Genomic DNA, 23,954 nt, shown 5'->3' with positions numbered 1-23,954 from the left:
AGACTTGTACATCCTCGGCATTGGCCGAGGCGCCTGCCGCGTCGGGGCCCATCGGCGCCTCGGCCAATGGTGAAGTGTTGGGTGTCCATTATGGACACTCGGATGTACAAGCCTATGTACATCTAGCAAATTCCTTAGTCATATATGATTATTATCATTGCTATCCATGTGATGATATCATAGTTTGTTATGGCATTGTGCTTTTAATATTTTTGATCCAATTTTGTGTTGAGTTGCACATGTGATTATTGATATGTAATAAGATGAGTGAAACTGCACATTTTTTTTAGACTATAGCTTGTTACGAATTCTTAATGATGATATGTTACGTGGCTTCTAACTTGTTGCAACTTATTTATCAAATTTGAAGTGCAATGTCATACATTGAAATAATGTATTGTATGCTATTTACTAAGCTTCTTTGACTTCAATAATATGTTATAAAATGTGTAAAGTTGCATATTACAAATGATATTTGTTTCATAATATATATGACATTATTTGTTATGAAGAAAGACATTGCTTTAGACAAATTTTGCCTTATTTTGATTGATATTCTACTTTACAAGCAGAGAATACTTACATGATTGTGAACATTCCGCAACAACAATGCAACTGAAAATATAATTGGTACGCAAGATTCGCAGTAAAATGTATAATGAACTAACTAAATCTCGGTTCAACGTGGAAGTAAAAAATTGATCCGAGATTGACTAATAATGTCTTAAAGAACCATATTTTATGGAATTATGCCAACACATTAACGAACAACATAATGCATGTAGACTTCGCAAACAAACATATATTAACACCAAACACAAAAATTTTCTCCCCAGTCAAAATTGCAAAGTGAAGAACATAATTGGGCTGCTAAGGAATGGAGAAAAACATAAAAATAGTTGGGATCATCTTTAAAAAATATCTACAGATGCAAAAATAATTTAAAATACTCTGATAAATATGTTGAAAAAGATTGGCAAATAATAGTGCCACCGTAATTTATATTTGGGCAGAGTAACGACGTTTGAATGGTTTTGAATGGTCGAGGCAAGAGTTCGACTCTTTTTCCTTAAAACGATAATGCCCTGCACTGGTACTGATAGTATTGTAGCACTCGTTTCCCAAGATACAATGACCTCATCTTGTAATAGTAGTACTCCAAATTACAAGACCCAACGAACCCGTAAAGTTTAGATCTCTCCACACACACTGAATGACTGAAATGCACGAAAAGTAATTTTCGAGGACTAAATTATAAAAGCATAAATTATGCAGGGACAAAAGAATAATTTTGGGAGAGTAGAAAATCAATTCTGATTTTGAAATAAATAAAAATCGGGGTATGGGGCCTATTTATAAATGTTGAAAGGTTGTGTCCCAACAGACACAACTGTCGAAAAGTTGTGTCCAAAAGACACAAACAGTTTGGACAGTCAACTGTCACAACTCGCCAAATTCGAGAAGTACCGCACCACGTGTCACACACAGAAAATTCGGGGAAGAAAAAATTTATAACATAAAATATATTATTATTATTATAATAATAAAATAATATAATTTAATGTTATTTTACCAAAAAATATATATCAGCTTGGCACAAGCCCAAGTCCATGACCCACGACTCGTGACCGTGCCGAGCCGAGCCGGCCGGAAGGCAGCGCGCGCGTGTGGATTTTGGCTTAACCTACTAGTATGTTGGTTCTCTCCTCCTCAAAAACTATTGATACCCCTTGGGGCTCAAACCCAAGTCCCAAACTTGAGCTATATAAAGTGGTTTATATTCTTCTAATTTTCCTATGCGGGATTGGTATTTTTTAATTTCCCACCTATTTTATTTCAACTTCAAGTGGGCATTTTTTGACCTTAATTTCTCATCCACCCTAAATTGGTTTTGAGAAAATAAATATACCATATTAATCTACTCATGGAGTAGAACACATTCGGTCAAAAAAATCTTATTTCCAATTAACAGGACCCACTAAATAAATTGGTCAAAAATTGGTCAAACCAACTAATTAAATCCAATTTTCCAACAATCCCCCACATGAATGGAAATTAATGCAGTAGACTATGCAGACCCTATAGAAAGATCAGGCGGAATGTTATCGTATCTCGATAGGTACCTTATGGGTTTGAACCTTCCGTAGTAGAATACTATCGGATTTACTTGACTAATCAGTGAACGCGGTGTCTTGAACTGTCAGCCGTTTTTGTAAACCAAAACAATAGTATCAACACAATAACCTTCCTAACATTTTCGAGTTCTCACTGTTGTGTTCATTTTGGCCCTGAACAACTCTTGGACTTCATAAGTGGTTTAGAGAATTCAAGCCTTTGAAATATTCTCATAGAAACGGCCACACTTCACACTTGTATAGGTGATCTCTTATTAAGAGTACCTGCCATACTCCACTTAGGTAGTCCAAGATATAAGAATCATTAAAAGTATAACTTAATCTAAAACTTTCTGCAGATAGCACTTCCTTATCATAGGAATGGGTAGGAGTTAACTCCGAAGTGCTTATTGAATCTTCATAACTTAGTTGTCCCATTGAACCAAGATTTTGGGATCTCCAGTCAGCAATGTTGGGTTACCATTACAAAGATTATTATGTAGTAGGCTTTAAACTCATTCCCCTTGATAGGCAGTATACTTGATCTCTTGGTAAGCCTTTGGTAAGTGGATTTGCTAAATTTTCTCTAGACTTTACATAATCTATGGAAATAACACCATTTGAGATCAACTGTTTAACTGTATTATGTATTCGACGTATATGTCGAAACTTACCATTTTATACATACTATTTGTACGAAGGTTTATGACATTTCCATACCTCATAAGGAGCTTCGTTCCTACCTTTGTGTGGTACTTTATTTAGAATGTGGTTAGCTGAGAGAATTGCTTCCCCCCACAAATTCTGTGGTAAACCAGAACTAACCAACATAGCATTCATCATCTCTTTTAGAGTACGATTTTTGCGTTCAATAAGGAGCTGTAGTTTGATGAATAATCCCAGAATTTGAACAAAATTTATCAAACGGTGCTCCATATTCCCCACCTCTATCACTACGAACAATTTTTATTCGTTTGCTTAGTTGATTCTCAACCTCATTCTTGTACTGTTTAAATGCTTCTAAAGTCTCATCTTTACTCCTTAGCAAAAAGACATAACAATACATTGTGCAATTATCTATAAAAGTAATAAAATACTTTTTACCTCCTTTAGTTTGCACAAACTTTAAATCACAAATATCACTGTGAATTAGTTCTAGAGAATTCGAGTTCCTTTCAACTGAATGAAACGGTGTTTTCGCTAATTTAACCTCTACACATGTTTCGCATCGATGATTTTGATCAAAGGACATAGAAGGCAATAAATCTAAAATTACTAATCTTCGTAATGTATTAACATTTACATGTCTTAACCTATCATGCCATAAGTTAGAGGACTCAATCAAATAAGTAGAAGATTTATTTTTATTAATATCAAAATTAAGGAGTACAGGCATTACATTTAATTTGAATAGCCCATTGGCTAAGTACTCTTTGCCTACAAACATGCCATTTTTGGTGAGTACAAATTTGTCAGATTCAAATACCAGCTTAAACCCATTTTTGCTTAACAGAGCTCCGGATACCAAGTTTTTACGAATATCGGGAACATGCAGCACATCGACGAGTGTTACTTCTTTCCCTGATGTCATCTTCAGCACTATTTTACCTAGACTAATAACTTTTGATGTTGCTGAGTTGCCCATGAAAAGTTGTCATCCATTGATAGGAGTGTAAGATGAAAACATCTTCTTATCCGCACAAACGTGACGAGTAGCGCCAGTATCAACGAACCATTCTCTCGGATTATCAACCATGTTTGCTTCAAATACAATAGCCGAGAGCATTAGTTCAGACACTCCGTTAGACAGTCTGTCTTCTTCAGTCAAGTGCACTTCGTCCTTTTTGTTTTGCTTTTTCTGCCGACAATCTTTTGCAATATGACCAGGTTTACCGCAGTCATTGCAATCTTCTTTGAATTTCTTAGCCTTGCTCTTTTGCTTGCTATTATTCGGGTGCTTCCTTTTCTGGCTAGTATTAGCTTCACCAAGTTGACTTTAGCCTCAATTTGCTGTTTTCCAGACTTCTTTTCAACATTTCGATTGTTTTCCTCAATTCTTAATCTAACAATCAAATCTTCAAGTCCCATTTCCTTGCGTTTATGTTTCAGGTAGTTCTTGAAATCTTTCCACATTGGTGGTAATTTTTCGATAATTGCAGCTACCTGAAATGGTTCACAGAGTTTCATGTCTTCTACATGTATATCGTGCAAGATAAGTTGTATCTCTTGGACTTAAGTCATTACTGTTTTAGAATCTACCATTTTGAAGTCCAGGAATTTGCCTACAACGAATTTCTTCAATCCGGCATCTTCTGTTTTGTACTTCTTTTCCAATGACTCCCATAGTAATGTAGCCGTTTTGACGGAACAATATACGTTGTATAGTGTGTTGTCAAGGCAATTGAGGATATAATTTTTGCACAAGAAGTCACTATGACTCCAAGCATCGAATGCTGCTCGTTTTTGAGAATCTGTTTCCTTCTCCTCAACAGTTGGAACATCTTCTCTCAAGATTTTAACTAGATTCAGAGTCGTGAGATAGAATAACATTTTCTGTTGCCATCTCTTAAAATCCACTCCCGTGAATTTTTCCTGTTTCTCCCCGTGAGCATTGTTAGGGGGTACGACAGACGTATTAGGGGGTACAACAGACGTATTACTACTTGCCATTATCGTTTTAAGATTGTTGAAAAAGATTGGCAAATAATAGTGTCACTGTAATTTATATTTGAGCAGAGTAACGACGTTTGGATGATTTTGAAGGGTCGAGACAAGAGTTAGACTCTTTCTCCTTAAAACGATAATGCCCCGCACTGGTACTGACGGTATTACAACACTCGTTTTCCAAGATACAACGACCTCGTCTTGTAATAGTAGTACTCCAAATTACAAGACCCGACGAACCCGTAAAGTTTAGATCTCTCCACACACACACTGGATGACTGAAATGTACGAAAAGTAATTTTCGATGACTGAATTATAAAAGCAGAAATTATGCAGGGACAAAGGGATAATTTCGGGAGAGTAGAAAAACAATTCTGATTTTGGAATGAATAAAAATCGGGGTATGGGGGCCTATTTATAGATGTTAAAAAGTTGTGTCCCAATAGACATAACTGTCGAAAAGTTGTGTCCAAAAGACACAAACAGTTTAGACAGTCAACCGTCACTTTGACAGTCAACCGCCACAACCCGCTAAATTCTAGAAGTATCGCACCACGTGTCACACACAGAAAATTCGGGGAAGAAAAAATTAATAACATAAAATATTATTATTATAATAATAAAATAATATAATTTAATGTTATTTTACCAAAAAATATATATCAGCTTGGCCCAAGCCCAAGATCGTGCCGGCCGGTGGCGGCGGCACGCGTGTGTGGGCTTTGGCTTAATCTACTAGCATGTAGGTTCTCTCCCCCTCAAAGACTATTGGTACCCCTTGGGGCCAAAACCCAAGTCTCAAACTTGAGTTATATAAGGTGGTTTATATTTTTCTAGTTTTCCTATGTAGGATTGGTATTTTTCAATTTTTCACCTATTTTATTTCAACATCAAGTGAGCATCTTTTTGTTTTGAGAAAATAAATACACCATATTAATCTACTCATGGAGTAGAACACATTCGGCCAAAGAAATCTTATTTCTGATTAACGGGACCTACTAAATTAATTGGTCAAAAGTTGGTCAAACCAACTAATTAAACCCAATTTTCCAACAAAATATTTGTCTCAATTCATATTCGCATGCACAATGTTTAAACCTTTGATTCGAGGTTTTCAATAAAATTCATTATAAAAAATAATAAAAGTGTTTATCATTCAAAAATAAAATAAAATCAAACTAATTCAAGAACTAAAAAGAAAATATATAACAGTAATTTTCCCCAAATTCAAAATTCTCGATTCTATATTGCAGAATTTTTGGTGCAAAAATTAAAAAGACAAGGATTTGATGATGGTTGTGCTTCATATCGAAGAAGTATTAAAATGGACAGTTTTGGAAGTAATAAAGGTTTTCACAATTTAAGGGTGAAATGTGGGATTGGATTGGATTTATTTGTTTTTCATTTTTTCACTTTTGAAAAATAGTATTTTTGAAAGGCTAAACAACACAAAATTCTATACCTACTACCTTTGTCGTCGAAAACCTCCTACCTCTTGAAAGTAGCACAAAACGTCCATGTTGTCGTCACATTCCGTCTGTTTCATCATTAAATTCCAATAAATAGTAAAAAAAAAAAAAAAAAAAAAAAAAAAAAAAAAAAAAGAAGGAAAAAAGGAGAAAGGACGAAACCCCCCACCTATTAGACATGCTATGCAAACTCTCATTACCTATTGAAATTAGCAAAAAAGATCCATACTGTCTATTTTTTAATAAAAAAATTGAAAATGAGGAATACAATCTCCTATTTAAATAAACAAAAAGAAAATAATGAAAATAAAATTAAAAAACTAATTTCAACTATAGGTCCAATTTTTTTCAAATAAATGCAAACAAGTCCCAAAAAAATAATTAAAAAATAAAATAAAAATAAATAAATCTCCAAATAACCAAAGAAAAAAAATCTCTATCCCGACCCGTACTCCGTCTTCTTCCCAACAAAAAACAAAAAATAACTCACCATTCTTCTCCAATTCCACCCCAATCCCAATCAAACTCTTCATTCCATTCCCAAGAATAAAGAGGGTGTTTTTTCTCCGAGTAGTCATGATTGACAATGGTGTTTCTTCTCATGTCGACAACGGCTAATCATGGACTATAGCGTCCAATTAACTGTGAGTGGTTTTTACTTTTCTCTATTTCATGCCGTTTTACTGCAATTATTCAACCACCTACTTGAGTTAAGCAACAATCCCGTAAGCACATATATTAGGGTGACATTTTGATTTTTCTATTTGGAGATTTTTTTTAATTTTAATTACTTATTTGGGACTTGTTTGCATCTATTTGAAAAAAAAGGGACTATTCTTGAAATTAATTTTTTATTTTTGTTTTATTCAAATATGAGGGTATACTTGTTATTTTCAATCATTTTTATTGAGAAAATAGACCATAGTAATCTTTTTCACTAATTTCAACAGGCGAGTGAGGGTTTTGCCCCCATCCACCCCTTCCCCCTATGTATTGGGATTTAACGATTGGACGGATAGAATGTGACGTTAGCGTGGTATTCCACAAGAAATGTTTGAAACAACAATGTTATACACTATTTTCAAAGAGAGATGTTCCTTGCACAAGCCCAAAAACATGGCCAAGCCCCACCCTCCAATAGGGGGGCGCCACATGGCCCCCCTATTTTTGGACCTGTTCAAGGAGGTTTTTTTATTTTCAAAAGGTAAGGGAATTTTCGACAACTGGGACAATAGGTAGGGAGTTTTGTGTTATTTTGCCATTTCTGAATCTGAAATAATAAAAAAGGGAAAGTAAAAATAGAATTATAAATTTTAATTAGGGTGGTATGTGTAATTTCCACTGAGGAATGCGAAAACCCCAGTAACCAAACAGCCGTCAGAGGCCCGTGTACAAAATTAGGGTTTCTAATTTTACTCTGCTTCGTCTCCTATATAATTCAAAGAACTCTTACACTGTCGCCTGCTACGCCGCTCAAACCCAGTCCCCCTCCACGGCGAAGTGAGAGATTTCTGAGAGAATAATAATCCATCGGAAATGGTGACTTACAAGGTTTGTTCCTACTTGTAATATGCTTATGTGTTGCATAATTCTTTGCGCAATTGAAGAAATTGACTTTAAATTGTTGATAAATTGGATTGACTGGTTTTGTGTATGTTATACTGTGTGCAGTTCCATCAGTACCAGGTGGTGGGGAGAGCTCTGCCGACTGAAACAGATGAGCACCCTAAGATCTACCGAATGAAGCTGTGGGCTACGAATGAGGTTCGGGCCAAGTCCAAGTTTTGGTACGATCTCTGCCCTCTATTTCACATTCATATGCACACATGTTTTTGATTTGTTTAATTTTATTTTAGGGCTTATGCTATCAGACATTTCATTTTTCTGGGTTATTTTTGTTGATGAAGGTATTTTCTGAGAAAGCTTAAGAAAGTGAAGAAGAGCAATGGCCAGATGCTCGCTATCAACGAGGTATGTAAATTGCAAACGCCTAACTCTTTTTTGATGGATACCTTTAAATTGCATTATTTTTTAACCTAAAGCAATACATTTTAAGTCCAAGATGTAGATTTAGCTAAATTGAATTATTCTTTGGTGCTTGTGCTGTGTTTTTAGCCTGGTTGGTTGCTTTGTCGTATCACCTTTGGCTTTGCAGAACTATAAATATAGAAGTCTAATCTTGAAAACATTTTCGAGGATATTTGTTTGAAAATTGGATTTTGCTTGGGAGGATAATGTTATAACTGATTGAATATGAACTCAAAGTAATGATATCGATTGATCAAATGTAATGATTCAGTGTTTAGATACTTAATATAATGTTCTGGGATAGGGGAAATGGTTGCTGTAATTTTTCTATTGTCTGTCAACCACCTGAATAATACCTGATATGTTTTGAGCCTTAGTACGCTTGCCTGGAAATTGGTTTTATTATAATTTTTTTGAGACATAGACCTGTGAGTAGGTTGCTTTAGTGATTTTGGTTTCACAACTTCAAGGGACATTTATTTACCTGTAGGCGGGGTAGGAACTAAAACTTTTGACCTATTCAAGTGAATGACAGTATTATGATAAGGAAATTGTTTAAGAAGGACCAAGTTGTAAAGAAAATGAAAAAAGGCCTCATTATCTAACTTTATGTGAAACAGCCTATTTCTATATGATAATCTCGAATTTTCCTTGTCTTCTCCTATCTCTTTCATTCATGTGTCTCCGTACCACCCATCCATCTGCCCTGCCTGCCTCCCTATCCCTCACCCTCTTTTTTATACCCCTTTCAGATCCTTGCGCTTTTTCCTGTAGAATCTCAGCTCATCCCGTCCCCCCTTCCCTTGACCCTATTTGGGAGGGTGATGTTTTTACAGGGGCGGGAGAAATGAGTAGGCCTAAGCAGTTAAATGGGAGGGAGGGAGGGAGGCCTCCTTCAGGGGTGAAAATGGGGTAGGAGCAAAGAGACAAAGTTGTCAAAGGAAGTATTTTTTAGTAAGGCTGTATTGACATTGTTATTCAAACAGCCTTTTAATCCGTAAGATTGGTAAGTGTACATTTTGACCTGACCACTGTGAGAAGGCACCTGTGGAAACTCGCTTATGAGTTTGCATATCTTTCTCATACATGTTGCTGCAACTACCTCTTCAGTCATTGTAATAAGTTGTGTTAGAAGTGATGATTGCAAATAGTAGATACATATTGACCTTACTATTTTACTTGGTAGCTTTGCAATCCATATTCCACGCTTTCTCCTTCCCTTTATTCAAAAATCTAGTGTAGTGTTACAATACAAATATTAAGTCCTATCATTTGAATGCTAATCTTTACTATTGAGGTTTAGAGTTCGTTTGCACTTCTTCTAACATCTTATGGCTTGGCCCTGCACTTCCTAAGAATTATCTGATTTATTATTTTTCTGTTCATAGATTTTCGAGAAAAACCCGACGACCATCAAGAACTATGGCATATGGCTCCGTTACCAGAGTAGAACTGGTTATCACAACATGTACAAAGAGTACCGTGATACCACCTTGAACGGTGCTGTTGAACAAATGTATACCGAGATGGCTTCTCGTCATAGAGTTCGCCACCATTGCATTCAAATCATCAAGACAGCCACAATCCCAGCTAAGCTTTGCAAGAGGGAGAGCACCAAGCAGTTCCATAATTCAAAGATCAAGTTCCCCTTGGTGTTCAGGAAAGTGAGGCCACCAACCAGGAAGCTCAAAACTACATACAAGGCTACTAGACCTAACTTGTTTATGTAAACATGTTGGTCATTTGCTGGAGGGAAGAATTTCCTATTTTCTGCAATTTTTTTGCTTTAATATTGAGGGAAGAGAAAGTCTGCCTGCGCTTGATGGATATTTTCATTTTGATTACTAGGATATTAAACTTGCGTTTGACGGTTATCGAAATATTGTTTGTCAACCTTTTGGCCTATAGACTGCTTTCTAGTTGATTTTATCGTTCCTTCAATGTCTGGTATATCTATCATCCATGTTTTATCTACATTTTGAGACATCGGATTCTTCGAGTTCACTGTATTATTTGTTCCATGCGTATCTTGTTATCAATGTCAATGGCCTGCTTTTCTTGTTCATTTTTTGCTAGCATCCCAACTTGGGAGAGAGCTCGTTCTTGCTCCTGGGATGATTTTCTCTAATTTGCTTTGAAGTTCTGTGCTCTCTTTTGGCACATAATTAACTTGTGCGTCATGTCTCGTACAAATGATTTCATAACCTAGTCGTATTGTCTCTAGCTAGAGGACAAGAAGTGATTATTCCTTTTAAACCGCATTAATTATTTTTTTATTTAAAGATAAGCCATTTCTTGTCTCAAGAAAGGCCATTTTCCTGTGATGGTTAAGATAATGCATCAAAGTGGTGGGATTTTGATTGGCAAGGATTGAATTTGGTGAATGATTATGAGAGAATTTAGACGAGATTAGAAAAATAACAAAAAGAAAGCAGCAGGGGTTCGACTTTAGTTTATTTTTAAAATAAAGGATTTTTAAGATTGTGTTATTCTTTTTTTATACAATGTTGAACCATTTCATATGAAATTCATAGTATTTTAAAGACTAATGTTATGTAGTTCCTATAGGGTTGTAACTTCAATTTAAATGGCACTAGATCAATTAATGTCACATTAAGGTTATCTAAACTAAATTTGCAACTCCAATAAAATTAAATAGCATTACTTTATTTTAAATTCTCAGTGACAATCAAATTTAAGATTATATCAAATTAATCAAAGTTTCTACTTTTATTGAGAAAAGGACAGCTGCCCCTTCAACAGGGAGGCGCCATGTTGGCACCCTATTTTTCCCTGTGTCTCCAACCCTGGTCGGCTAACTTTTATTAGATGATGAAGTCATTCAAGTCAATGATGAGTGTGAAGAATTCACGACTATTGCCCAAAACACTTGGGACAGCTATCAATGGTGCATTACATAATTATGATGTTTGACAATATGGAGTTCATTCGAGAACGCGGCAAGATAGACAATCTTTTAATATATTTTAAATTCAACAATGAAGTAAATAGAATGATAAAATATATTTTATGTAGCCAATTTCAAATGTATTGAAAGTAAGGTATAATTTTCTTTGAATGATACTATGCAACCCCACTGGGTTATAACTCCAATCTAGGCGACGTTTGATAATAGGTTGAATAAAATGTAAAATTAAATTACTTATTTAATTTAATTTATCATTTAATACCACATTAACGCTACCTAAATTGGATTATAATCTCAGTGGGTTAAATAGCATTACTCTTTTTTGTTGTTGCATTTATCCTTTTTCATGCAATAGCATTTTTTTGAATTAATTTGGTGCACTTAATTATGATTCTTCACACTAACTCACAAGTGACAAGCAAACATGTCTGAGAGCTGTATGGATTGACAGACATTCTCGTACAAGCTTCTAATTTTATAAATTATTCAAGTAATTTCATTTTATTAAAAAAAAAAAGAAAAAAGAAAAAAAGAATAGATTTCACCCACTACTTTGCAAGATCACTTACTTTTGCCTAGATAACAAATGATGAGAGGTCAGTGCTCAAAATGATTGTAAATATTGGTGTCACACTCACATAAACTCCCATTAATAATAGTATTCATCACTTAGCTAAAATTAATCCACTTCTTTATTCAAAAAGATAATCAGAAATGGTAATTAAGATAATCAAAGTTGTCTATTATCTATAATTACCACATAGATTAAAAATGTTAATTGATTTTCTAGTAAAGCAATGAATATCATAAAGTAGACAATCTTGAAAAAGGCAAAAGAGAGAATGTAAAGGAGATATACAAAGAAAACCCTTTGGTTTTTCATCCTCTCTTCCGATAAGAACAGCATTACATATCTATTAATCAATTGCGCATTTTTGTTCAGATTTCTGTGTTGAAGTTGAAGTTGAAGTTGAAGATTTTCTTGGAGAGTAAATACTGAATGATGCATATAATTCAAAAGATTGTCTCTATGAGTATTTATTTTAGTGCTGTGCTGCTCTTTCTTGGAGATTTTTCTGAATGCTCATCTGATGAACGGAAGAAATCTGGCAGTCTTCACAATAGCAGTAAACATGTAAGATGATTTCACATTTATTGTAATTGATTCAGAAGTTCATTTCATTTTAGTTTTGATGGTGACAAAGGTACACAAAAAACTGTGAGTGGAAGTAGCTTTCAAATTGAGATGAATTACTATAAAATCTGCATGTGGTTTGCTCATTTTTCTGATTGCTTTTCTAATTTTTTTTCTCTAAAAGGTAGCTTGATTTGTAACAACTTGTGCAGGTAAATTCTCAAAAGACATTGGATATTACACTCCATGGAATTCTTTTATGGGCTTCAATGGGATTCTTAATGCCTCTTGGAGTACTAACAATAAGATTGTCCAGTACAGAGGAACACCACCGGACGAGGCGGAAAATCTTGTTTTATGTTCATGCAATTTTGCAGGTAGATAGATCATCATTCTGGTTTTGTGCTCTGTAATCAGCAAATAAAAAGAAAAAAGAAAAAAATATATAAATGTAAAACATAAATCTTTTGATGTTATAGTTTAACATTTTTCTCCTTTCTGCTGCATAATCATGATGATGCACTTTCATAATGGTGTGGGAATTAAAGTTGAAAGGCAAACAAAACTGAGCCCACAGTTAGGTGCGAGCATAACAAAGCCATTTGAACATGATTACTATGAAGTTATGGGAAGAAAAGAGAAGGGACTAGTTCTATCATTCTTGTTTTCGATCCGAAGATCCCGGGATTTAAACTTTATCGTTCGAACTTCAGTATCAAAGATCTTTTAGAAGCATGTATTCCTCTGACTGGATTTTATTCTTTTCTTTTGTTTTGTAATTTGAAGGTGCTGTCAGTGCTACTTGCAACAGTTGGAGCAGTTATTTCAGTATCAAAATTTGAGAATGCATTTAACAACAGTCATCAAAGAGTAGGATTAGCACTTTATGGTGCCATTTATGTTCAAGTTTTGATAGGATTCAGAAGACCTAAGAGGTACATATTTCTATCTTACAGGTCCTAATAGATTGATCTGAAAGAGATAGCACGGCCATTTTTACACCTCGAAATCGGGACTTTTTCTTGTGCAGGGGAACAAGAAGTAGAAGTTTATGGTACTTCTTGCATTGGATGCTTGGAACAACAATATGTTTGGTTGGAATTATAAATGTCTACACAGGATTACTTGCATACCATACGAGAACATCAAAGGGTACAAGCCTTTGGAGCATAATTTTCACAGCTCAAGTTTCTTTTATGGCAATTTTTTACCTTTTTCAAGATAAATGGGACTACTTGAAAAGGCAAGGGATGATACCAATGGATGCAACCTCGCAACCTCTGAATCAGACTCAAATGGATAATTTAAATGAGGCATGTAGAAAAAACAATGCACTTGGAACTCACTTTTCAAGGAGAAATGCACTCAATAAATTGTTTCAATTAACATGAATGGATTGCTAATCTATTCTTAACACTTCACCTTTTCGTACGATTTTCGATTTTTTTCTCTTTTGTGCAAAGTATTGAAGTGATGGATGGAACGAAATAGCTGATAAAGATTCATACAGAAAATTCCATAGTTATTAAGATTTCAGTGACGGCCCCTGACTATAGGCGGGGTAGACAATCGCCTAAAACTCCACTTTGGTGAGGACCCCAAATTATGTAAGGTTGATTGATACAAGAAAAAGAAAATTATATTTATAAAATTAGAATTATCAATATGCAACATAAGAAACTAATAAAAATTGAAAATACAAAAATCTTTAGAAAAAACATATAAATGGCATAAAACTTATCACTTACATTTATTTATCACATATAAATATATCACAAACATTACTCTCTATAAATAATTTGACCATTTGTCTTCTAAACATCCATTTTCTTTTCTTAACCAAACAAAAATGTCTTTTCGTCTCTTTAAATTTCATATCCAACAGTAACCTATCATAATTTTCTTCAATCCAACAAGAAATAAAATATCTCTCATTGAATTAAAATTTTTAAGATTCAATTTAACAGATTAGTCTAGTATCACTGCAATTATTACAGCCTTACAAGTTTTCAATTTCTTCTTTGTCTTCAAAACATATACTATAGAGTTTATAGATTGTTAATATTAATGCTTTGCTTTAATCTCTGATGGTGTTTTTAGATACTTGTTAAAGGTACTTTGAATTTAGCCCCCGTTTGAGCCCCATTATTTGTAAATTATAATGAGATGAATAGTATTTTTTTAAAAAATGAGTGGCTGAAAAGTTTTTAATTTACGTATAATATTATTTTATTAAAGATTGTGTGGTTAATAGTAGGAGAGAGAAAAATTTAATTTAATGTAATAAAAAATATTGGGGTTCAAATGGGGGCTTAATAATTCTTTGTATGTGTTAATACTTCTTATTCGTTAGTTAATTTAATATGAATTAATATACAATTAAAAGCTCATTTGTATTTTATCGTCATTTTTATTGTTTTGTTATACTATCTCTCGCAGTCAACGTTCTCCAATTTTGTACATAAATCATTCAAATGCATATTCAATTTTGTTTTAAATAGTTGTAGTGAAAAAATGATAAAAGAAACGAACAAACCCCTTTGTCATTGCATTATAATCCTATTTGTCAAACTTCACTCATAATTTGTATTGCATATTGAATTTTGACATTTTGTTATTTTCCTTTTCAAAATTTGATACTTAGTTGTCTGTATTAGATTCTTCAAAATTATATTAAAACTCTTTATAATAAGGTTTAAGTAAGAATGTGATGATTTTTCTTCAATAGGGCTTTGAATTTAAAACATAAAGCCCTCAAAATAGCAAGGCCAACCCTGTAAGATTTTAAATTAATTCTTGTTATCTATTCGGGTGATGGTCAAATCTTTAGATACATAACTCTAAATTGATCGTAATTTGGTTTATATTAGTGTAAAAAGATCTCACAAGTTTGGGATCATATCAGTATCATAATTAAATACCCCACGTCCATACTAGTGGCAATAATATCAAAATGAAAGTAAAACTTAAAAGTTAAAAAATATTGGGATTAATTTGCAACTGACTCTAAATGTTAAGGGCTACTTGTGCAATTTACTACACGCAAGGGCATTTTAGTTGAGCAGCCTGTGCATCGTCACTACAACAATTTGTTGTACTGCATCTGTGGTTTGTACTGACGCAAATAAATCTTCAACTCTCAGATTTCCCACCGAATAAACTGCAAAATTTTGATTAAATGGCTTCACAAGAGCATCATGTGCATGACCATCAACATGCTCATGAGCATGATCATCACCATCACCATCATACCCATGGGTGAGATTCTCGATCAAATCTGACACTTTTATGCAATTTTGAGTTTTAAAATTTGGTACTTGTTTCAAGCTATATTGAACTTCCTCTGGTGATAATGATGGTGTCGTTCGAAATGTAACAGGGATTCGGGAACAGGGTCATGGGTGGGCCCGGACGGGAGGGTGTACCATAGCCATGACGGACTGGCACCACACTCTCATGAGCCAATTTACTCCCCAGGCTACTTTAGCAGAAGGGCACCTCCGCTTATCAACAGAGATTTCAATGAAAGAGCCTTCACTATTGGTATTGGTGGTCCTGTTGGTACTGGGTATATTCCAAAATTCCATCTAGTCTCGCTTTTTGGCTTAGTTGCTCTCTACAAAATTTGCATAATTTTTACTGCTGAAGACGTAATTTAGATTAATAAGATTGTTCTTTTTAGCAGCATAAGTTTTTTAGACGAGTTTGAAGTCCCATCATTCTCTTATTTATGAAAAATTGTGCATGTATTATGCCTGTTACAAGGAAATTAATTTTGATCTACAGGCGAGGGGTATGTCTTCGTAACCGATTTAAGCTTTTAGATGAGCTGTTTCAACTGTAAGAACATTTGTACGGATATTGGTATGAGTGTAATCTGGAAATTGAGCTTTTGAGTATAATCTGAGTTTATCTTGTTTGCAATTTCTTGAATGTTTCGGTATATGCTTGCATTGTGTCTTTTGATGATTAGGTACATTTATGTATGTGTATTTCTAGCTAGATAGTATGTCTTTCTGTATATACATGTGTATACATATCTTACTTGTCCCTTTTTCTGTATTTGTATTATTGTGTGTGTGTGTGTGTGTGTATATATATAAAAGTCTTGAGGTGGATTGCAAATGCTAATGTTATTGATAGTACATTCTTAAGCTTGCTTGCAATTCATTTACTGTACCAGAATACAATGAAATCATTCAACCTAGTTCTGCATATATACCTTCACTATTCTGGTGAACAAAAATGTTGTGTTTCATATGCTTGTATCAACACAAGTTCATGACGTTTACTTATTTACTTTTTTAACTCTCTTTTATTAGACTGCACAATCTAAAGCGTTTCATTTTATTCCACTTTGTTTCAGATATATCTGTGCAAGTTAGTTTGAATTCATACCATTCTAATTGATTTATTTTGTTTTCATGGCAGAAAAACAGCTTTAATGCTAGCTTTATGTAAATTCCTGAGGGACAAGTACAGTCTTGCAGCTGTATGTATAGCTTCTACGTTCTATTCCTTTTTTATTAAAGAAATGAATTAGACGCCTTTCTGGATATTTTAATTTTAGAGATCCATAGCTTTGGATTAGGATTTGGACTCTGAAGGATCTTCATATTATATCTAGTGAGTACCAAGTTTTAACTCTCAAATTTCAACCCTCCATGCGAAAGGTTTTGGTTTAAATGTTGAGAGGAATCACCAATTCTTTAATCAAGAAAGTAAAAATTGCCAACTTTGAAGGATGTAAAGTAAGTAAAATTGTACTCTGAATTGCTTTGTTTTAAGCTAAAAGCTTTTAGTTTCAGTTCAATTTGCATATGCAAACAGATAATTTATCATTCATGGGCAATCCTTCACTGTTTTTCATGTCATAAACATTTTTGCATAATGTCCTTCCAATGATCTTTCCAATTTTCTTATAAACCTAGGCATGATGAGAATGTCTGGCTGTGCCTAAAAGTAGCTTAATACCTACTTTTCTGTATGTAGAGACATATTTTCAAAGATAAATAGGTTTTATGCTACTTCAAGGCACAGCTGAACATACCATGTCTAGCCGTCATTTTTCTTTCTGTTATATGAGAAGAATGTGTTCATCTTAAGTTACCTCCCTTTTTGTCAATCCCACCTTACATGAATAATGGCCAATGTTTTAGCTAGTATAGGCCTCTGACCGAATTGCATGAAAATTTTCATTCAGAACCTGAATTCTGATACTATTTAATTATTAATTTAGGTGACAAATGATATATTCACAAAAGAGGACGGTGAATTCTTGATAAAGCATGGAGCACTTCCTGAAGAAAGGATTCGTGCTGTAGAAACTGGTGGCTGCCCACATGCTGCTATTAGAGAAGATATCAGCATTAATCTTGGGCCTCTCGAGGAGCTCTCCAATCTGTACAAAGCAGACATACTTCTTTGTGAATCTGGAGGAGGTATTATGTGTCTTTTTACCTTGTTAAATCACACGTGATTGTCATTTAATTTAAAGAATGATTTAATATGTTTCTGAACATTGTGCATTCTATGAATCTTGGAGTTCTTTTTTAAACTTGATTCTATATAATAACTCGTACTGATGCAGACAATCTAGCTGCCAATTTCAGCAGAGAACTGGCCGACTATATAATCTATATAATTGATGTATCTGGTGGTGATAAAATTCCTCGAAAAGGAGGTCCAGGCATTACACAAGCTGACCTTCTTGTATGTGTTCTTCTCCTTCCTACCTCAGTTGTTGACTGGCCTTTCACACTAATCAATGTGTTACCCTGTGATTTCTAATATGAAATTTATCTAATAGTTGAAAGTTGCACTTTTAATTTCAGGTAATAAACAAAACTGACCTGGCAGCTGCAGTTGGAGCTGATCTACAGGTCATGGAACGTGATGCAGTTCGAATGAGGGATGGTGGTCCATTTGTTTTTGCGCAGGTTTTTAAAATTTTCTGTTTCTTGTATTCTTTATGGTATACATCCCTGAAGTTCATACCCCTGGTGATATTACATAATTCTGTTTTTCAAGGTTTGTCCTAGACTTGAATTAGTTATATAGTAGCATCAAACGGAATAAAAAGAACAAGATGAGACGTGGACATTAGTAAAGTTTCTCCGGGTGTAGGTTTGTTGTAGTTTCTGGTATTCCACCATCAGATGATGAGTGCAGCTCGTGTTTATGAGTTCCATATGCCTCTATACAGCTCTTGTTAGATGTGTAAAGTTCAAAAAAAATTAAGCAATTTTCGTTTTATATAAGAAAAATGGACTCTCCTTGTTTCATTTTTGGCATGCATTTGCAGTTTTTCTTCCCCGTTGGACTACTGTCACTATTCTTACCGAAACAATGTTATGTCCTTCATGGTAATGATGATTGAAAATATGCTTGTGCAGGTCAAGAATGGTGTTGGCGTGGCGGAGATAGTTAGCCACATTTTACAGGCTTGGGAAGTAGCAACAGCGAATAAGCGCCGTTGACTTGTTGTGCACTATGTTTTCCATATTATGTTAATAAGAATTGGCAAACTTGCTTAGCTTGTACTTTTTATGTTCTTTCCCGTTTCTCTGGAAATTCGAATGAAGATCTTTATATTAGCTTAACGAGAACTTTATATTCAGCCGGTTGTTGATTGGAAACAAGTCTTTTGTGTTGTGTGCATCAGCTTAAACTCCATACTCGTTACTATTCCACAGCAAATTCAATGAAGATTTCCGAGTTAAAATGGCAAAATTACACCCCTCCAAATTGAAAAAAGAAGGGGGAAAAAAGGTGTGTTTTTTATATTTTTGTCTAATGGGGTTTTGCTGATGTGACAAAATTTAACATCTAATGGTGCGGCATGGAATTGTCGCCTGTCACAATGAAAAAAAACTAGGAAAAAGCCTTAAGTACAAGGAATTTTTTACCAAATTCATACAGATGCTGACATGGCGAAACTTGATTCGCTTGTTTTTTTTATTTTTTTTCATCTTCCAATAATTACACGCCATATGTTGTTTGTCAAAATTATCTATTAAAAATTTCTGTACTTGTAACATGACACAAAAAACTAAATTATAAATCAATTCATTGCAGACACTGCTTTTGTAGTCTAAACTTTCTTTACAAATTACTAAATTTGATTTGCAACTTGAAATCAAATCATAGAAAAGCCTCAATTCACAAGGGAAAAAAGAGTCATTTTTCCCATTTACTTCGGGAGTAGAGGGGAGAACATGGCAATGAAACGCAAAAGAGTACAAGTTTCTATGAATTTCAAACTATTCAGTGAAGAACAGCATGGAATGACAACTTCAGTTGTGACTCAAATATTTTTAAGGACATAGTAGCAGAGAGAACGTGACAATAAAGCATGTTAATTAGCAAAAGGAAGCAAAACAGCTTGTATAAACCTCCACATACAAAGTTCCCTTTCAACCACCATTCACCTACGTCTATTGTCCGATAACACTATACTAACACTCATCTACAATACTCTAATGTACATCACCAGATCAGCAAATATTGCATAAGAAAATCCAATAAGAGATACTTCACACATTAGACAGTAACTGAAGCAATCATATAAGAAAAATCTATCAACCTTTAAGGCACAACAATTTTCCAGCAATCTCTTTACTTCAAATAATGTTTAAGCAGATAAAATTCTTCCAAATTATCTCATTTTTCAAATGTTGGAGAGAAACCAAATAAAAATATGAAACTTCACAGAATCCATAAAAACCTTTCAAGCCGAATCATTAATTTGGTTAAATAGTACTCCTTGTATTCTGCATAACTTGTGAACATAACTATCATCTATTTGCAACATAGTGCTTTACAGTTAATTATAGCAAACGGTACAGTACTTCAATCCAACAAAATTTTACACCTTTGTGACACCTCTATATTAAAGACAGAAGCTACTTCTTTCCTCATTGAACCATGACGAAAAGTACACATACTTTCATGTGTCCTTCCGTTCTAGTTGCTTTATCTCCTTTTCGCCAAAATTTTAGTCCATTTTGTGAGTAAAGAAAATAAACCGTCCCTCATCTGTAAACAAATTAGAGTAGGAAATCTACATGGAGACTTCTTTATCACTCTATAGTAGCTTACGCAAAAGTTCACAAGGCCTCAGGGATTCCTAGCTTTAGGAATGGTGCAAATAGGCATCACAGGACGTCTGTGTACCTTCACAATTAGCTATTGCCAGAGAATTACAGCTACAGTTTCCGAGACTAACCTCGAAACACCAACTACATTCAGGTGATAGGCTAGCAAAAATAACAGATATTTCTTTTGATTCAGACTCCAACAGTTTTAAAACAAGGCATTCGTTATCAGTTTCTGACAGATTAGGAAAACCCAATATTCAAATGGTTGCCTTTCCATTCTCTATTGCTTTCTTTCCTGTGACGCATTTGACATTAGTTAACATGTATACTTTCACAGAAAATAGAAACTTGTTAAGTAAGCCCAGTTTGGTGGGGATTAAAATCAGAATTTTAATAGATTTTGATAAAAGTTGATGAAATATGTGATTGAAAAGTTGTGAACCCCATAAAATATGTGATTAAAATTGATTGTTGACTTTGACTTAAACTAAAATCACCAAACAAGGGCTAAATGCTTTCATCATTTATGATTGTTACTCAAACATTGTATTTTTAAACTTACATTAATATCAGATATAGGAAAAGTTTTAGATTTCTGTAGGAAATCGTATTTTAATTAAACATTAAGAAGTAACAAGTATGGTCACTTCAATTCCAAATTCAACTTGACTCTCACCTTTCTTCTGACACTTGGCACCTCCCTCTAAGCCTCATTTTCTTAACGCACCTTGTGCTACGGCCTACATGTGCATGACAAGTACCCCACCCCAGAAAATTTTTGAATCCCAAATCTTGGGCACACCAGAGTATGGCTAGACAGAGCATATTCCATGAACAAGGGAATTCAATCTTATGGGGGAAACAATATATAAAAAAAAACTGCAATTTTAAACAATAAAAATTCCTCACATGACGGTCATTGCGCTCCTGCCACCTCTTGTCAAAGTAGGCTGATGGGCAAGCCCCCTCCCGTCGCAACGTGGGGGGCGTCAAAGGCTTTTGCCTCATTTTTCATTTAAATCAGAGAGTACAAAGTGCATATCAACTTACAATGCAACTCCACCAACTTTGAATGGCATAGTCATTAGCCATGTTCTATAAATATGAAATCTTTTCACATAGATGGAAGACCTTACCTAATGCACCTATGCATAATGCAAGATGCTGCTGACTTGAAATAAGAAATTATGATGCATTTAGCCCATTGCATGCAAGAATGACATATATGTGAAATTTATGGCACCCACACACATCCACACAATTTTTATCCTAGCCCAAGTATTTGATCATCTGCTCATAATCAGTCTTGAATTGCTAAGTAACACTATCATAGCACTTCACAATGCATGAAATTTTTTACATAAGCTGCCGCAGTCAAGGCTTTTGAAGTCACAAAGAAGTTCGATATCTAGCTCAACTAAACTATGTACAAGCGATATTCTATAGAAACTCAAAACATGTCTTTGATCGATGGAAAACAAGCCACAGTGCAAAAATGGATACAAACATCTACAAGCTCTAAGCTAAGGATGGACATGAAAAAAGGCATATATAAAACCGCTCAACATAAACCCCAAATGCCAAAGGCATTTATAATTAATGCCAAATATATAGAACAATAAAAATCATCTGCTTACTTAAGACCAAAGTTACGCTTAATTTAGTTCTTGTAATTCCATCTTCTTTGCATCTTCTCCAATGGGAGTAAACCCCTTGACAGACACTAGGCTCTCCACATAGTAGTCAGCCTGAAGCACCAACCAATTAAATTTCAGAATTCCAATTGTCTTGGTTTCTCTGGTTTCAACGTCATATAAGATCACTTCTCCTCTCCTCACGAGTACAAATTTTCCATTTACACTGCACAATAAACGATAAAACTCAACATCCAGTTCAAAGGTAAATTTCTTACTCCAAAGTTCCTTTCTGACACTATCATTTTCCATCGTCCATACTTGATATATTTTCTTCGGCTCTGGCATAACAAGTCCTGCCAAAGCAAAAGTTTCCTTCCAATTCATACAAAAAGCACCCCGCTCCCCAACTAATATTGCCGTGATGGGGACCATCTGTAGTAAAAGTTCAGGCAGAGGAACCAGCTGCAGTATCTCAGTACTCATGTCAAATGAAGCTACTAGAGGCTTCATGTTATTCCCATCCCTGACAATCCAATGGGCAAAACCCTTCAGTGTCACATCACTAACACGGCGTAGAGGGATAAAATTGCCATCAACATTAATCTCCCTCCAGGATTCTAAGTTGGCCGACCACACCTCAGCCCATGATTTCCCGTCCTCGCACTTAGAACCAATCCTTACTACCTTGTAATCATTAGCAACTGGATCCCAACCAAACCCACATGAAACACTACTTGGACCTCTATACTTACCAGGTGGGATTGTCTTGAATAGTCTGGTGGAAGGGTTCCATATTGAGATGATATCAGGTGTACTCCCGATTAAACAGAGCAATCCATTGATTGAGCCCGCATACATCACTTCCTGGTCGAAACAATAGTTCTTATACAGCATAGAATCGAGGTTTTGGATTGGGGAAAACGTGAAAGGGACGAAGGACAAGGGTGGGTATTTGCAAGTGTCGTGAACAAGAATGGAGTGCCTTGTGTGGTTGGAAATGGAGCAGCTGAGGTTCAAAGAGACGAAGAAAGGGGACGAGATTAAGGTACGCCAGTGGGTACATACGCACCTGAACCGGAGAAGGGATTTGACGGGGAGTCTTGAGAGGATCTCCACCATAACTGGTTCCGGGAAGCAAGACTTGCTCGGATTTCGCGTAAGAGACATTTTTCAGTCGGCTGTGTGGGTAGAGAGAGCGTCTGTCTGTTTAGAGGGGAGAGGCCAGAGCCAGGTGCCAATTAAAATACATATTTTATAAGCTTTTGAGACCCATTTTGGTGGGAAGAAATGAAACACTTTTGCTAGTGGTACATCGAAGTGTACGTAATGATGTACACCCCGCTCATATGGGCGAGATACCTATTCGAATAAAATATTCTTTTTTTTTCACATGGGTCACACACCCATGTGATAGGAGTGTACACTCCATTATGTACTACTAAACAAATTCAGAAATGAATAGTGTATTGATGAAAAATGTGTGGTTAAAAAATAATGAAAATTTTTGAATTTTAGTGTAATATTATTTTATTGAAGATTGTATGTTAAAATGATATTAAAACAATGTTGAAAAATTCATTTTTTTCCAAAGAATGGAATTCAAACAAGGGCTAAGTGCTAATTACTTGAGTAGTTACTTAATTTTGCCAAATATTAGGACTTAATAATTGAACTTAAAGAGTATTTTAATGGTTACTGAACTTTTTTAAGTATTACTATTTTTAAAACTAAACTTGAAAATATATCTCAATAATTACTGAACTATGCATCGTGTTACACATTCATCACTCAAGTGGAAAAATTTATTAGATTCCACAAACGACATCGACTTAAGTGATAGATGGATAGAACAGTTCATAATTCAATGATCATTGAGATA

At 34.8% G+C, this 23,954-nt stretch overlaps 5 protein-coding genes across 5 annotated transcripts; 3 read left to right on the top strand and 2 right to left on the bottom strand.

The window, feature by feature from the left end:
- Positions 1-3,768: 3,768 nt before the first annotated feature.
- Positions 3,769-4,784, bottom strand: LOC111370208. Its single transcript, XM_022991895.1, has 3 exons — positions 4,359-4,784; positions 4,182-4,277; positions 3,769-4,080 (listed from the first exon to the last, which is right to left on the bottom strand). The coding sequence occupies exons 1-3, from the start codon at positions 4,782-4,784 to the stop codon at positions 3,769-3,771; spliced, it is 834 nt and encodes a 277-aa protein (XP_022847663.1).
- Positions 4,785-7,634: 2,850 nt separating this feature from the next.
- Positions 7,635-10,296, top strand: LOC111370931 (60S ribosomal protein L18a). Its single transcript, XM_022992837.1, has 4 exons — positions 7,635-7,798; positions 7,919-8,034; positions 8,155-8,218; positions 9,664-10,296. The coding sequence occupies exons 1-4, from the start codon at positions 7,784-7,786 to the stop codon at positions 10,003-10,005; spliced, it is 537 nt and encodes a 178-aa protein (XP_022848605.1). The 5' UTR covers positions 7,635-7,783; the 3' UTR covers positions 10,006-10,296.
- A 1,778-nt stretch (positions 10,297-12,074) lies between these two features.
- LOC111370928 (cytochrome b561 domain-containing protein At4g18260-like) lies at positions 12,075-13,760 on the top strand. The gene is made up of 4 exons (XM_022992833.1): positions 12,075-12,339; positions 12,552-12,716; positions 13,126-13,274; positions 13,370-13,760. The coding sequence occupies exons 1-4, from the start codon at positions 12,205-12,207 to the stop codon at positions 13,728-13,730; spliced, it is 810 nt and encodes a 269-aa protein (XP_022848601.1). The 5' UTR covers positions 12,075-12,204; the 3' UTR covers positions 13,731-13,760.
- Positions 13,761-15,413: 1,653 nt separating this feature from the next.
- Positions 15,414-18,958, top strand: LOC111370927 (urease accessory protein G). The gene is made up of 7 exons (XM_022992832.1): positions 15,414-15,597; positions 15,719-15,907; positions 16,771-16,831; positions 17,579-17,780; positions 17,930-18,051; positions 18,174-18,278; positions 18,735-18,958. Exons 1-7 carry the CDS (start codon positions 15,518-15,520, stop codon positions 18,816-18,818), a joined length of 843 nt encoding a protein of 280 aa, XP_022848600.1. The 5' UTR covers positions 15,414-15,517; the 3' UTR covers positions 18,819-18,958.
- Positions 18,959-21,856: 2,898 nt separating this feature from the next.
- LOC111370926 (putative F-box protein At1g32420) lies at positions 21,857-23,301 on the bottom strand. Its single transcript, XM_022992831.1, has one exon. The coding sequence runs from the start codon at positions 23,240-23,242 to the stop codon at positions 22,094-22,096; it is 1,149 nt and encodes a 382-aa protein (XP_022848599.1). The 5' UTR covers positions 23,243-23,301; the 3' UTR covers positions 21,857-22,093.
- Between the last annotated feature and the right edge of the window lie 653 nt (positions 23,302-23,954).

The sequence above is a fragment of the Olea europaea genome, chromosome 21 (genome assembly GCF_002742605.1).
Source record: "Olea europaea var. sylvestris chromosome 21, O_europaea_v1, whole genome shotgun sequence".
Taxonomy (NCBI): Eukaryota; Viridiplantae; Streptophyta; class Magnoliopsida; order Lamiales; family Oleaceae; genus Olea; species Olea europaea.
The sequence above is the reverse complement of the archived record's forward strand: the minus strand, read 5'-3'. Positions and strand labels throughout refer to the sequence as shown.

What these genes read in the sequence shown, in the direction of transcription:
- LOC111370208 (XM_022991895.1), bottom strand. Translation starts at nt 4,784, where the DNA reads ATGGCAAGTAGTAATACGTCTGTTGTACCCCCTAATACGTCTGTCGTA. An exon ending in AAATGGTAGATTCTAAAACA is followed by an intron (nt 4,278 to 4,358) that starts GTAATGACTTAA and finishes GAACCATTTCAG; the next exon opens with GTAGCTGCAATTATCGAAAA. An exon ending in TGGGACTTGAAGATTTGATT is followed by an intron (nt 4,081 to 4,181) that starts GTTAGATTAAGA and finishes AATACTAGCCAG; the next exon opens with AAAAGGAAGCACCCGAATAA.
- LOC111370931 (XM_022992837.1), top strand. An exon ending in CGGGCCAAGTCCAAGTTTTG is followed by an intron (nt 8,035 to 8,154) that starts GTACGATCTCTG and finishes TTGTTGATGAAG; the next exon opens with GTATTTTCTGAGAAAGCTTA. An exon ending in AGATGCTCGCTATCAACGAG is followed by an intron (nt 8,219 to 9,663) that starts GTATGTAAATTG and finishes TTCTGTTCATAG; the next exon opens with ATTTTCGAGAAAAACCCGAC.
- LOC111370928 (XM_022992833.1), top strand. Translation starts at nt 12,205, where the DNA reads ATGATGCATATAATTCAAAAGATTGTCTCTATGAGTATTTATTTTAGT. An exon ending in ATGTTCATGCAATTTTGCAG is followed by an intron (nt 12,717 to 13,125) that starts GTAGATAGATCA and finishes TGTAATTTGAAG; the next exon opens with GTGCTGTCAGTGCTACTTGC. An exon ending in GGATTCAGAAGACCTAAGAG is followed by an intron (nt 13,275 to 13,369) that starts GTACATATTTCT and finishes TTTCTTGTGCAG; the next exon opens with GGGAACAAGAAGTAGAAGTT.
- LOC111370927 (XM_022992832.1), top strand. Translation starts at nt 15,518, where the DNA reads ATGGCTTCACAAGAGCATCATGTGCATGACCATCAACATGCTCATGAG. An exon ending in GGTGGTCCTGTTGGTACTGG is followed by an intron (nt 15,908 to 16,770) that starts GTATATTCCAAA and finishes TTTTCATGGCAG; the next exon opens with AAAAACAGCTTTAATGCTAG. An exon ending in TTACACAAGCTGACCTTCTT is followed by an intron (nt 18,052 to 18,173) that starts GTATGTGTTCTT and finishes TTTTAATTTCAG; the next exon opens with GTAATAAACAAAACTGACCT.
- LOC111370926 (XM_022992831.1), bottom strand. Translation starts at nt 23,242, where the DNA reads ATGTCTCTTACGCGAAATCCGAGCAAGTCTTGCTTCCCGGAACCAGTT.